This window comes from Dromaius novaehollandiae, chromosome 1 (assembly GCF_036370855.1).
Source record: "Dromaius novaehollandiae isolate bDroNov1 chromosome 1, bDroNov1.hap1, whole genome shotgun sequence".
In the NCBI taxonomy this organism is placed as follows: domain Eukaryota; kingdom Metazoa; phylum Chordata; class Aves; order Casuariiformes; family Dromaiidae; genus Dromaius; species Dromaius novaehollandiae.
This window is the reverse complement of record NC_088098.1, coordinates 70777658-70791372: the sequence shown is the minus strand read 5'-3', so window position 1 is coordinate 70791372 and position 13715 is coordinate 70777658. Positions and strand designations below refer to the sequence as shown.

The window sequence follows — 13715 nt, the reverse complement described above, 5'->3', positions numbered from 1 at the left end:
AATATACTGAATTTGAAGTATCATGCATCTTGCATTCACTTGTCAGGAGCAATCTAAAAATTCTACAAAAGTGCTGCAAAAAGCCACTTAATTGTGCAAATACACGTATGCATCTCTATTATCGCTTATATTGCTTCCAGTCAGTTGGTAAAAATAAAAAAAAGAGTGCATACTGCAAGAAATTATTTTGGCAAACTTCTCAGTATAACTGACATCTTTTTAATTTTTTCTTAAATAAATTTACAATACAGTAAACTTAGTATATAACATAGAAGCTACCTGTATCAGACTCATGCCAAAATATAGAAAGTTTAACAGGACTTTAAGGCAAAGAAACAGAGAACACACATATGAATTATGCTTGGACATTTCTCTTTGCTGTAGGGTCAAAAATAAAAGTTCAGAAGTAGGAAAAAAACCCCAATACTATGTATTTGGATGGGTTTTTTTGAAAAATCCCTTAAAGTAGTTTTCTTGAATTAAGTCTGGGATTTTATTCCATGTTCTCTGTCAGTTTATTAAGTCTTTAGATCAGTGACAATTTAACTGTTTGCAGAACTGCTTGCAGGAAGAAGAAATAAATGGAAAAAAATTAAAATAATAGTTTTCTAAAAAGATGCATTTGCACAAACTTTATTACTCCTGGCTAGTGCATGGAAAACCACTACAGGTGCTACTTTTTTTTTCCCCTCTCACCTGCCCCTGTTTTAAGAGCACTAATTAACTACAACTTTTTACAGAGTATCCCTCGCCACTTGTTCCAGTATATGTAACAAAGATTTCAGAGTCAAAAATAACTTAATTCTGATATCAGAACTGGGACATGCAAAACATGCATGTTTCAGTACTGGAGTCCCCAAGTAAATACTAAACAAAAAAAATCTTAAAGCAGTGTTCTGTATACGCTTCTACTTTTATTTAATAACAAAGTTGTAAAGACTTTTTCAAATGAAGTTAAAAGCACGTATTGAGCGAAACTGTAGTGATTAGTCCTTAAGGATTGCAAGGAGCTGAAAATTAGAAAACACTTGTAGTTAAGATCAAGTATTTCATCTTAATTCTGTTCTAATATTAAAATTTGATGCAAGCTTTCCATTAAGTAGTGGTCAAAAATAATCAACCTTTTGAAAATTCAAAAATTACTTCTGGTGCAAAGTCACTGGATTTGAAGTATTTTATTCTCATTAACTTGCTAGAAAGTTTGCACTAAAAACATATTCTCTGAAAGACTAGTATTTTTCAAGCTGAAATGCTTGTCTGAAAAATATTGCCTTCAATATACACTGTTAGTACAAGTTTTTATAATATATAAATATTTTAATAGATATAACATTTCAAAGACTAGAAATACAGGGACAGTGTGATAAGACTTGACTTGGGAAAAATTCACTGTGTTAACATACCAGGATTGTGAATGCGATCCAAGAGCTTCACAGAACGTGCACTGACAACACCACCAACATGGACAAGGAAGCCTGGTGGAAAGGCCGTCAAGGTAAAAAATGGAAATTCCTGTTATGATTAAAAACAAACATCAAATGACTGCTTTAAAAAAGAAAAAAAAAAAAGAAAAAAAAAAAGAAAAGACTGACTACCAAAAAAACATGCAGTGAATTGAAAATCTCAAAATTCAAGCAAAGCAGTTACATGAGGCCAAATATCCTTCAGGCTTACTAAGCACTATGTAACCATATGTCTTCATATACTCAACACAATGGAATAAAAGCAGAAGTATTCTACAATGTAAGAATACTTTTCCCCCATAGATTTGCAGCTCAACAGGATAGTAATTAATAATCCAAACTTTATATGTTAGCATTAACAAAGCCTCTATTAGTCCATTTTTAAGATGGCAGCTAAACAACAATTTTACTCTCATCAGCCGATACAAAATAAAAGAACATTTTTCTACATTTTCCAGGGCTAACTGTTAAAGCTGAGGGTAGGCTGATCCTGACGAACAGGGTAAAACTAACCACAGTTTTGCAGGAATGATGCCTTATTATAGAAAAGCATATCTTAAAAAAATGTTAGCACACTGATCTGCTACTGTCATAAGCTATAAATGTAACCAGTAATTATCCCTTTTCTAGAATAAAGCATAAGTCTTTGAAATATGATTTTAAGTTCTTAATCAAATTGAGGAAATTCACCTCCAATTTCTTTTTCATAAATGAGTTTTACCAATCCTTAATAAAAATGAAGAATCAATGCTAAAGTTTCAACAACTATTCAAAAACATATTTCATCCAAGAAACAGAGTAAAAAATAACAGTCCTTCTTCAGGACACACATGGTGAGAAAAATCCTTCATATTCAAAGGAAGCAGGTGCAAAATTGGGAGATTTTATTTTGCATTTCTACAGAGATGTTCTATTAACTGTTTAATATACATATTACAGCATACTTATGGGGGAAAGGCAATAGATTTATGTTAGGCAATTCTAAATGCATAGGGACAAAAAAATCATGCAATCACAGTTGGTACAGTTATGATGACTGGTTAAATGGACAAAATAATAACCATCATAATTTTATATGGGAGAAAGTGCAGAATAGATTCCTTTCTCACATACTTAAGGCACTTGCAACAGCGTATCATTCGACTGAGCTTCCACCTACACAGCATACATGCTGCAGAGATGATGACCACAGCTCTTCCAGCAACATATGACATAAAACGCCCTCTTTACAAACTAAAGCTCAATGTGGATTAAAACAAACAAACAAACAAAAAAAACCAGAAAGCAAAAAACAAAACACCTTCAGAATTATTATAACCATTGAAAGGTTATTAGAACTCTCACAATGTCCTACAAAAACTTTGACAAGAATTTTGTTGGCTTTTCATTTTGTTTCCAGACTTAAAAATTAAGAGGCAAACTTTGAAATCAGCAACAGTTGTTGTGTGGACAACTATAAGCAAAAAACATAATAAATTAATAAAAAAATACTGCAGTCATGCCTTATTAAGCAATTAAAAAGCAGGAAGATTTCACCATAGGACTCTGCAAATCTGCTTAACTAATCTGTCTTCAGGAGCACAGAAAGATCTCTAGAGAGGTCTAGGGAAAACATGCCGCCAGCTGGTTCGACCAGATGACAAAGTGCTTTTCAGATTACCAGAGGAACCAGAAAGCCCTGACTACAACACAGCCTAGACTCCCTTCTCTGTATGTCTCTCATGCCAAAAAAAGGGAAAAATCCCAGTGTATCATCACTTTGTTAGAACCCTCTTTTGTTCTGGCTTTATAGATCAAGCTTTAACGGATTCACAAGTATACTGATAATATTTTTCCCTGTGTAATTCCATGACACTCATTTAAATTAGCATAAATGTTTGCTCAGTCCCATGAATACAGTTATCCCACATTAATGACATTAAAAATTAATAATTAGTTTTTCCAGAACTACAGAAATTAAAAAAAGGTTTACTGCATATGCAACCTTAAATTACATTAAGCCTACTACATTTCTATACAAGAGTGTGTGTGCGCGTTTATATTACACTAAAGCATTATGTAGCGAACATCAAAGTGAAAGATACTCCATGCTCTAAGGAATAAGCAAATCTCACACTTTTTAATCTATCTGGAAATTCAGAAATTACTTCTGTTTTTAATGCATTTTCATAAGTCTGAATACTGAAAGTAATTTTAACATATTCAAACTTCCAGTTTGCCTATATTTCCTACACTACCAACCACAAATAAAATTTTAAAGTAATAAATATGCTTTTGTCCCAACCAATACACTCAGGCATATGGATAACTGCAAGTCTATATTATGATATATGCTTAAATTAGACCTATACACTCTCGGATTAATTTCAGCAACATGAACAAATGTAGATAACTGACTCACTGAACCTCTGCTCTTATTTCATTAAGAGTGTCTCATTCATTCTGACACAGAGGGAATTCCGTCACTATGTACGACCGTGTGGCTTCTCCTCCCCCCTTTTTTTAATCGTTTAGATTTTTTTTTATTATTTGCAAATACAAGTTCCAACCTCAACTGTGTGTGACGCTCTGTAATACTTCAAAATTTTAAAGCTATACTTATTGCATGGAAAACAGAATCTGCAAGAACCAGATGCATTATTTCTATGCTACAATTTTCCTCTATTCCTGCACTTTGCAATGGACTATCTTTAAAACAAGATAAGGAAGGCATAAAATAATCCCCATATTTCAGAAGACATGACAATCGGAATTTTAAAAATGTGCCACTGAAAACAGTCAATCATTTTACCAATGCCAATTCACTACATCATCTCAGAGTCATTGACTGCATAGATTCTGAAAGAACTATGTCACTGGTTTAATTCTTGTAACAACATAGGCGTGTTATAACTGCCATTTGCGAAAGTTTGGTAAGGTTGCAATAAAGTCATTATATTTGTTTAATACAATACTTAAAAATGTTTGTGTTTACACATACATGTATTGCTAGTATTTTTTTAATTGCATTTTATACAAATACACACAAAATAATGAAAAAGTAAATGGAACAAGGCTATATACGCATTTCTTTTGGTGTCAGTGCCAGCTTAAACAGTTCTCAGTTCCCATCACTGTACCACTGCCTCAGATAATGCTTATAATGCTCAGACATGTTGCTAGAGCTTTATGGGGTGAATCAAACAAGCAACTGATCCATACTAAAATACTGTTAATTTTCCGGTTGAATTATTTTTATTCATAATACATTCATTGAACCATCTCATGGGGTGACCAAACAATTATGTAATTGTTTTTCCAACTGAACTGAGAGGATGGGCTCATTAGTAATAAGAAGTTGGTAGAAGGAAGAGTTGCTTAAGTCCGCATTTCAGCCAAAAGAATCATAAACAGAACTGCATTCTGATACAACAGCTCTCTAGCAGTGCTCTTCAGAGATGGAGATCAATGCATCTGCATTTTGAAAAGGAAGCAGTAAAGGCTCTCTCAAGCACTTGCAGGATGCAAACATGGAAAAATAATAGCATTTGTCCAAGCTGAGGTCAGAGATACACAATACAATTAAGAGCAGCATTTGGACATTTGTACAAAAACATAAGGCTAACTTTTGCACCATTAAAGTAAGCTCAAATTTGCCCAATGACAGGGATATAATGGACTATATTTTTAACTATAAATACATTTAAGATAGCTGTGCTATAGTTACAACTACTATCAACATGCATATTGCAAATTGCTAAAAATATATTAATGTAAAATGTAATGAGCGTATGAGTTATCCAAGGCTGGTGTATTTTTCCAGGAAAAAATTTAGCAAGATTACCCTTACAACAAAATCTGTTATGGTTTATAATTTGGGTTAAGCGATATACCAAAACCACACACTATTAAAAAAAGCTAAGGGGATGTCCAGTTAAAGGAATCATTTGTAATGTCATAAGAGTACAATATACCCAAATAATCTGAACGTAAGTCTCAGAAGAACTTACTGTATTTCTAATATACATGAAAATATAATATACATCTCAAATTTATTCCTTCTTATGTTTTCCTAAACAAATGCTACCCTAATACAGACAGATAATTAAAGTGCACTATTTATGTGCATAATATTAAAAGAGACAAGTTATCTTATGAGCTCCAAAGACATTTTGAACTAAATGTCTCTCTCCCTGCCTCCTTGCTATTCATTCTAGTTAAGTAACTGAAAGAGAAGTAACTGTAGCAAAAGAAACATCCAGTACGAAATTTTCAGAAAAGCATTATGACCATGTTTTCGGTATTGATTACAGTCCACATGCTTTGCAATGACATCATTATCTTATCATTAATAACAGATCCAACATGTTTCCACCCCATCTTACTGTATTTTCTTCACTAGGCAATATAAGGTCTTAACAGAACAAGATGCAAATTATTCAAGCTCTAAAAATACCTTAAGTGTTCTTACTTTACAATTTTTGAATGTTTTTGGAAAGCTTTCTAAAGAAATAGCATTCTAGACATTTCATGGCAAATCTGTTAGCACAGACAAGGGTACACAGAGAAAATAATCTTTTTAAAGTGTATTGGTTTATTTTCAAACTAAAACATTAAAAGCAAAAAGCCATGGATTTCAATTTAAAGAAAAATTAAAATTTTAATTGAAATGTACAAACATGCAAAATGTTATGACAAAATATGCCAATTTGATAAATGGTCTTTAAAAAAAGGCAAAACAAAAATATAAAAATCCTGCATGAACAAGATTGCAAAGAAATCTGTCAAAACATTATAAAAAGCCAGAAACTTCAAATGACTGTTCAAAAATTAAAAATCCTCAATACAAGAAAAAAAAAGGCTAGAAAGAAGTCACAATGTTTTGGAACATACCCGCCTTCTACAGAACCTATGAGGCGATCCTCCCTTAGCAATGGATAACACAAAAAATAAAAAGAGAATCATCCACTTACTCAAAATAGTAGCTATTCTCTTATATTTCACAGATGCAGCCAATTTTGTTTTCAAAAATACATGTGGTTCTAAGTAAGTAGTTCAGACAGACAGAAATTCTAATTAAATTAAAATTTATTTCCAAAGGGCATGACATCCAAATTCCTTCCTTCAAGGGACTTCACTAATAACATAACATTTTGACAACAGCAGTATATTATATATTAAAAGAAAAAAAGAAAAAAAAATTAAGCAAACATTCCAAAATTAACAGCACTGTTTTTACTGTGCATTCCATCCACTGTAGACGGACAACATAAAAATAGATGGTGTTTCTTAGTCTCGCAGAGGTTCTTCTAAAATCTGTAACTCTTTAAAGCCCTTTTATTGTTTCAGAATCTGTTTTTTAGAGTCACATATAGACTACATGCACACAATTTGATGTAATAGAATCCAGGCTGAATTACGCTACCAATTTTATTTTTTCAAAACTAAAGGTTTTCTCAACTATAAATGGAATTTTCACCTTGTTTAAAGCTATCGCAATATTTCTCAGTTTGAGTTCTATAAAATTTAATTAAATACAAGCTGATAAAGTATTAAACTGACAAGTGCATCAGTAATTTACAGAGACTAAACAACAGCAATTTTTGCTACAACTGTTTCCTATCCCACCAGTTATAATCGCTGGAGTGCTATGAACATTACCAAAGCATTAAGAAAAGAGTGAAGCAAGTAAGTGTAATGTATTAAACTTCAGTACTATTTGTATACAAAAAAAGGCTATTAAATGTTCAACATATGCAGACATAAAAGGCAAGCATAAGTTATGCCCATTTTTCAAATAAACAAGAAACATTTACCTCACTAAAAGCTAAATTTCCACTTTAGTAAATCAGAAATTTAAGTATAAAATACTTCATGTATGCCTTACCCTTTGTTCCAGAGCTGACTGAGTCTGTTGTCTTAACAGAGTTTTAAATGGCCCCCCTTCTTTTCCAGCACTCCCACTGCCCATTCCTGAAGAGCATCAGTACAAATAACATCCAAAGAAACATACGTTATAATCTGTATCAAACTTGGATTTAAAGATATATAAAATCATGATTGAACACATAGTCAAACTATCAAAAAAATTTAGATTTTGGAATGAAAATGCTAAGCATCACAGTTTAAGGTGGTTTGGTTATTTGGTTTTGTTTTGTTGTCTTAAAAACACAATTAGCAGTGCTGTTAAGTTTTATGGATTTGGACAAAAAAAATCCTGATCCAAGATCTTTTTGTGCTGCCAATGTGAAGTAAAAAAACTTCAGTACAAAGCATTAGAAACTTGGGCTTGCAGTTCTTACTTATAACATACAGCTTGATTTTTTTTCATGCCACTGTAGAGAATTTTTGTCTGTGTCTTCAATAAATATAGATGCACCTTCTCTGCTTTTCACAGGAAGTTCCTAAACAATCAGGGTTTCAGCCCTTATGAAAAAGGGCTGCACTGTTAGATTCCACACTGCTGAACAATTTCTCTTAGCCAAATCCTTCTACAGTTAGGTATACCTTTCCACCTGCATTATCAGTTTAAAAAAAAAAACAAAAATCTGTCTTTTTAAGTTTCAGAGCCACTAAATCCTTTTCCTAATCACCAAGAGAAGGCTGTACACATAATTTCAGTAGAAGCTTTATATGGCATGATTGGGACTAATCAGAAAATTGCAAAAGCAACGTACATCATCTGATTTGAAATGTAAACTCAAAAAAATTATTTTTTATTTTCTTTAACATCTATGCAATGAAATATTCAGTCATCTGTTTCATTCAGATCAGCTAAGGACTACTGCTAAGCATTTAAAACTGCCACATTCATTTCATTACTGTATTTTCACACATATAACCTGCAGTGTATCTGTAAATAAAAACAAGAAATGAACTCTGATTTAGAATAATATGGGTAATATGGAGGTATTTTTATCCCATCTCTGATCTTCCTACCCTGTTCCCAGTACGTCCACCACCTGTCTTCTCCCTTTCTTTCACATCTTTTACTCCTTCCCCCAATACGGAAGCTTCTCTAAAGAGCTGGGAAGTTTATCAGATACACTGTCATATTTGCTATAGAAGGATCTGTTATCAGGGAACTATACTTTTAAGCGAGTGTGGCGAGATGCACGTTATATGTATGACAATATAGTATTTCTCTATGGTTACAAATCACAAAAATAAAAAAATAAAAACACATACCAAGATTGTGTTTTTCCTAAAATAAACACAATGCTGGTAAATCAGATTTTCTGGAAAATATTTCATGCCTAAAAACATACTATCATTCGTATTTCTTGTATCTAAAACCATCAGTGCTAATTCAACAAAGCAAAAACAAATACTCAAGTTATCTAAGAAAGCACCAAGAAAAGCAAAGAATAAAGAACCAAAAAAAGTGTCAGAAGCAAGATGTAATACAGACACACCACAATGCAAACAGTTACAAATGAAAACAAGATTTTTACAAAAATTATAACTAATTTAACATAACAGTCCCTAGCTAGTTTCCTTTCTCTTCTTGTCAAGCGTCTAGGAAACATGAATGAGATCTTATATGTAAACAGGGACGTATGTTTGTTTTTAACCTAACACAGGGAGAACTGGAAATAATACTGGACTTCATGTATGTTAATTAATTCCTAACATTTTCAAAAATGACTAGACTATCATTACCATATAAAAAAAAATACAAATACTGTAATAGTTATCAAATATTTTTAGCTGCTCTTGGATAAGGAAACAAAAAATAAGCATCTGTATAGCCCCATTAAACAAGATAAAATTAGTTTCTATTATTTGGTATTGATTCTAAATATCATTTTCAGGGACTATACAATATTAAATACAGACAAGCATGGCATAAATACTGGCTATGAAACAAACTCAAAAAAATTCAAAACAATCAAAACAGTTTCTACAGTAAAAGAAAAGCAATAGTATCAACTATTTAAACCTATGAAAATAATGCATGTCAGCGAAATGGAAAAGGAGGCAGTACAAATACCAAGTTTTTATGGACTCAGTTTGAAACATTAATTTAAAGAACAGAGTTGTTAACCATCTGATGGTCAGATTTCAATAAACTATGAATGAATTAATGAGCAAGTGCTTGTTAGATGCAAAGCACAGGAACAAAAAATTGAAGGGAATGGAGAAAAAACGTAAATGTGAGTTATTTTAGTCCAATTTAGTCCAATATGAAAGGAAGTTCTGAGACAGAAGCAAGAAAGTTCAGTAGGATAAACTATATATTTGTTTCAAATCCTGTAAGCCAAGAAGTTCAGAAGCTATTACAAGCCTCTGGGGCACAGGTGAGAGGTGGTATGAATAGTCATGTAGCCAGCAGTTTTCAGAGATTAATTTACCAAAAAAATAGTGTTATAGAAGGCTGTGTGTTAAATGCCCCCTCATCAAACAACAACATTTTCCTAAAAGTCTGTTTAAAAGGCCATAATACATTGATCCTACCAGAAGCAGCCAGAAGCAGCTCTTCAGTGAAAGAAACACTTTTCCTCAGAACAACTGGGCTGACATGGCTAGAGTGTAGAGGGTTAAGGCTAGACCCCGAGAGGAGGAGACAGGACTTTTTAAGATGTGGGGAATCACAAGAGAGTGTAGGGGAGCTGGGAAACAGGAAAATCCTAGGTCCCTGTGGGGAAGGTGCTGTGAAGGAAAGTAATAGAGACAAGAAGATGTAGATTCAGAAGATGACTAAAGAAACAGAAGGAAGAAATCAAAACGAAGCAAATACAAAAAAAAAAAATCTCCAAATGAACCAACACTTATTGCTAAATTATTTCTCGGCATACAAAGAAATGGAATGACAATACAGCTCCACAATGCGAATGAGAAGCACATTATTAAAAATCATGAAGCAGCTGTTTTGAAATTTATTAATTTTATTAAAAAGCCATGGTAAGCTAATATGTATTTTAGATTTTATAAAAAATTTTAAAATAAATACTATGGAATAAAAGCTAAGTAACACATTATTCTCACACACTTAACCTGATTGTTTTCATTAATTAGATGTAAAAAGTTCTCGTTTCTGGAAAAAAGTCATGGACTTAAGTGATGCTTTTTAGAGTCCTGAATCTTGTAAAATTATAAATTCACATTTAAAAAAAGGAGTTCCCAGCTCAATTTCCTCCACACATATACTACTTCACATCAAAATGTATTACTTTATTAAAATATGTAATTTTTTTTTTTTGGTCAGTCTGGTATGTGTTAGTTTGCAGTGGCATAAGATATATCAATATTCATAGAAGAAATCTAACTCCAAATCAAAACAAGCTTTCTCAGCACAGAAAAATTTCTCCTCAAATTTAGACCAGATATGGAATGGATAATGCAATCACAATTGAATTTTATTAAAAAAAGAAGAAGAAGGTAATAGTCTCCTGATTTGGAACAACTGAAGACAAAATGCTTAGGCAGATCCAAATTTCAGCCTCTTTTATTCAGTTACTCATATCATGAAATTGTGGTATCTGCGCTCTCCTTCTGGCTTAGTCTCCATCTCATAGCATGTAGATATAATAGCTATCTGACAAGAAATGAAGAGGAATATCACATACTGAAAAATTAACAAACAAATAAAATCAGCATACTTGTGCTGTGTGTCAATATTTGACTTTTCACATCACCTAATCTGAGTAACTGGTATCTCAAATTTGATAATGTTTTGTGTATCCTATCAGAAGTTTGATACCCTTTCTTTAAACTATCATAACCAACTTTCACATGGAGATATTCCAACTTAGAAACAGTCTTCAGGACAGGGCTTCAGGACCTTTAGATTTAGAAATGACCACTTGCATTGCTTTTAAATACTTTAGAGAGCCGGATTCTTACCATGCAAATCTGATCAAATGAAAGAAAAATGTTTTTAAGTACTCAGTAAAACAAGCATATGAATTCATGGGATAAACGTCTAGATTTAAATTTACGTCCTTAAAACTCATGACCACTGTAGGTTATCCATGAAACTGTCATCAATTACACAAAAGGAAAAAAAAGTTTTGTTTTGTTTTGTTTTTCTAAAGAGGACAGGAAGCTGTCTTTCTCAGTAGAATCTTCTAACTGGGAACATTTTTCAATAGAATGCTGAAGAATAAAACCTGGGTAAAATATAACTGCATTCAAGTGCAACGTTTAATTCTCTGCTTGGAAATATTCTTGAAAGAGGTACTGTCAGGTAAAGTTATCAGAATCAAATTTAATATACTTTAAAATTATCATGAATAGATGGAGATAAGAATGTTCTGAGCTTCATATACCACAATTTAAAACACCATTTAAGAAGCCAACTTTTGTAAATAACATTGTAACATATTTTGCCCTGGAGTGGAAAAACTCAAAGCGCTCAGTACATAGCAGAAAATAAACAGAATACAACTCTGAGTTGTGCTGACATTATCACTGACATGATTCAAACCACAGATTAAAAAAATATAAAGGAGGGGAGAAGGAAAAAAATAAGTTCAAAAAATTATGATAAACCAATGGATAAAGAAAAAAGCTTTCAGATGTTCTGAGCATAATTTAAGTTACTTTCAAAATGTATACTGTGTACTTAAAGCCATTCCGTATACCAAGGAAATTAAACAGACAGCAGATGATACATTTCTAATATCACATTTGCAAAAAAAAAAAAAAAAAAATTAAAGAAATCACAGAGATATAAATAGGTATAAGGATACACTTACAGTATAAGAAGTTAGGCCTGAAGGTTATACAGCATCAGTAAGATCCCTCTCCCTCTTAACATATTATGGTGAGAAATAAATTCCCATAATTTGTAATATGAAGTGGAGGAAATAAGAAAGAGACAATTGCTTAGGACTCCCTTAATGCTTTGAGATGTCATATTTCAGCTTGGATACAGTAGTGTTATAAATGTCATTTAATTTGCTATCCATAATAGTGGACATATAGACAGGTCACAAATTATCACCCTACAGAAAGTCTTCAAAGTTCTAGTTGTGCTATCTGAAGTCTCCAATTTCCACATCACTTTGATAACTTAAATGCCAAAAAGCAAAAAGGGGTCAAATGAAAATATAAAGAGAGAAACACAAATTAACCAAAAAGTGGGTGGAAGCGCCTTACCAGTTTTGGGTGTCAAACTCAAATCTGTGTCAGAAGAAGAGGACTGTCGACTGTAGGACTTGGAAGGTGAAAAGGAATAGGTTTGGTTTTTCAGAGGGGTGGAGGGTCCTGATGAATGAGTATTGGGATTGGGATCTTCATTGAAGGGAAGCCTGCCAGAAGAAGGTGGAAACATATTCAGTAATCCTGTGCCAAAGGACCTGGCTGACAGCAGCATGATCCGAACACCAGGATGGGATTGGGGCAGGGCCAGCAGCTATTCCTTAAGTGAGAGACTGGGGATGAGGCCAAAGGCAAAGAAATGCTGTTTACCCATTCAGCATTCTATGGCTAAATGCTGAAAATCTACAATGAATCAATTAAGCCAAATGGAAGGCATGAGATGTGATCAAAAAATTATATATATGCAAAAGAAAAAATTAAAAACTTTATGGCTTAAAAATCTGATCAAATGCACAATGCTTTGAGTTAGTTTAATAAAGAAAATAGTGATCTCACATTATATTTGTGTTTATACATATTCATACATTTATGTATATACACTTTTTTTTTTTAAATAAAAAAAGTTTCCTTATCCTATAGCATCGGCAGCATGCCACAGCTAAAAACAGCAGAGAGGAAACCCTTTTTGGGAACAACAATATTGACAAAGAGTTTACTGATGCACAGAATGACTTACCTGCTCTCCAGAACTGTCTCTTCCACAAGTGGCACATACTCTTTCTATAACCATTTTAAAACTTAAGTACCATATCTGAATTAAGATTAAAAACAACTATGAACTCCAATCAAACATTTCCCTCAGTGGCTGTAGATATAACTAATGTTACCCAGATTTACCAACTTTTTTTTTCTATTTTTTAAGTAAGTAGCACATTAAAAAAAAAGAAGAGTGTGGCTTTGTGGAAGAGACTCTGAGGATACACTCATTTCCAAGAAACTATTGCCTTTGTTTCAGCAGCTGAACACAGTAGTTTTTCCACTGACAACAGAAGGAGTCTCCATGAGAAAATGAAGGAGAAAAGATGGGTGGTACCTGCCTACACTGCCTGCCTGCCTGCACTTTGCGACCACTGTGCCTGTGGCCTGCCTCTCCCCATCTCTTGAGTCTGAGCAGTCTCGTACCAGTGTAGATGAGAGTGGGAACAGACACAGAGAAGTTCTGAGTAA

At 33.0% G+C, this 13715-nt stretch overlaps 1 protein-coding gene across 14 annotated transcripts in view; it reads right to left on the bottom strand.

Moving 5' to 3' along the window:
* The window catches only part of C2CD5 (C2 calcium dependent domain containing 5), a 72884-nt gene that overhangs the window by 45122 nt on the left and 14047 nt on the right, over window positions 1-13715 (bottom strand). For 11 of the 14 annotated variants that reach the window (XM_064516020.1, XM_064516026.1, XM_064516071.1 and 8 more), the window contains 3 exons: window positions 12546-12697; window positions 7330-7415; window positions 1404-1512 (listed from right to left, as the gene is read on the bottom strand). In XM_064516020.1, the coding sequence (XP_064372090.1) occupies window positions 1404-1512; window positions 7330-7415; window positions 12546-12697 (347 nt within the window). Of the gene's footprint in view, window positions 1-1403; window positions 1513-6335; window positions 6369-7329; window positions 7416-12545; window positions 12698-13715 lie in introns of all 14 variants that reach the window. The other 3 variants (XM_064516011.1, XM_064516000.1, XM_064516033.1) reach the window with 1 other exon arrangement.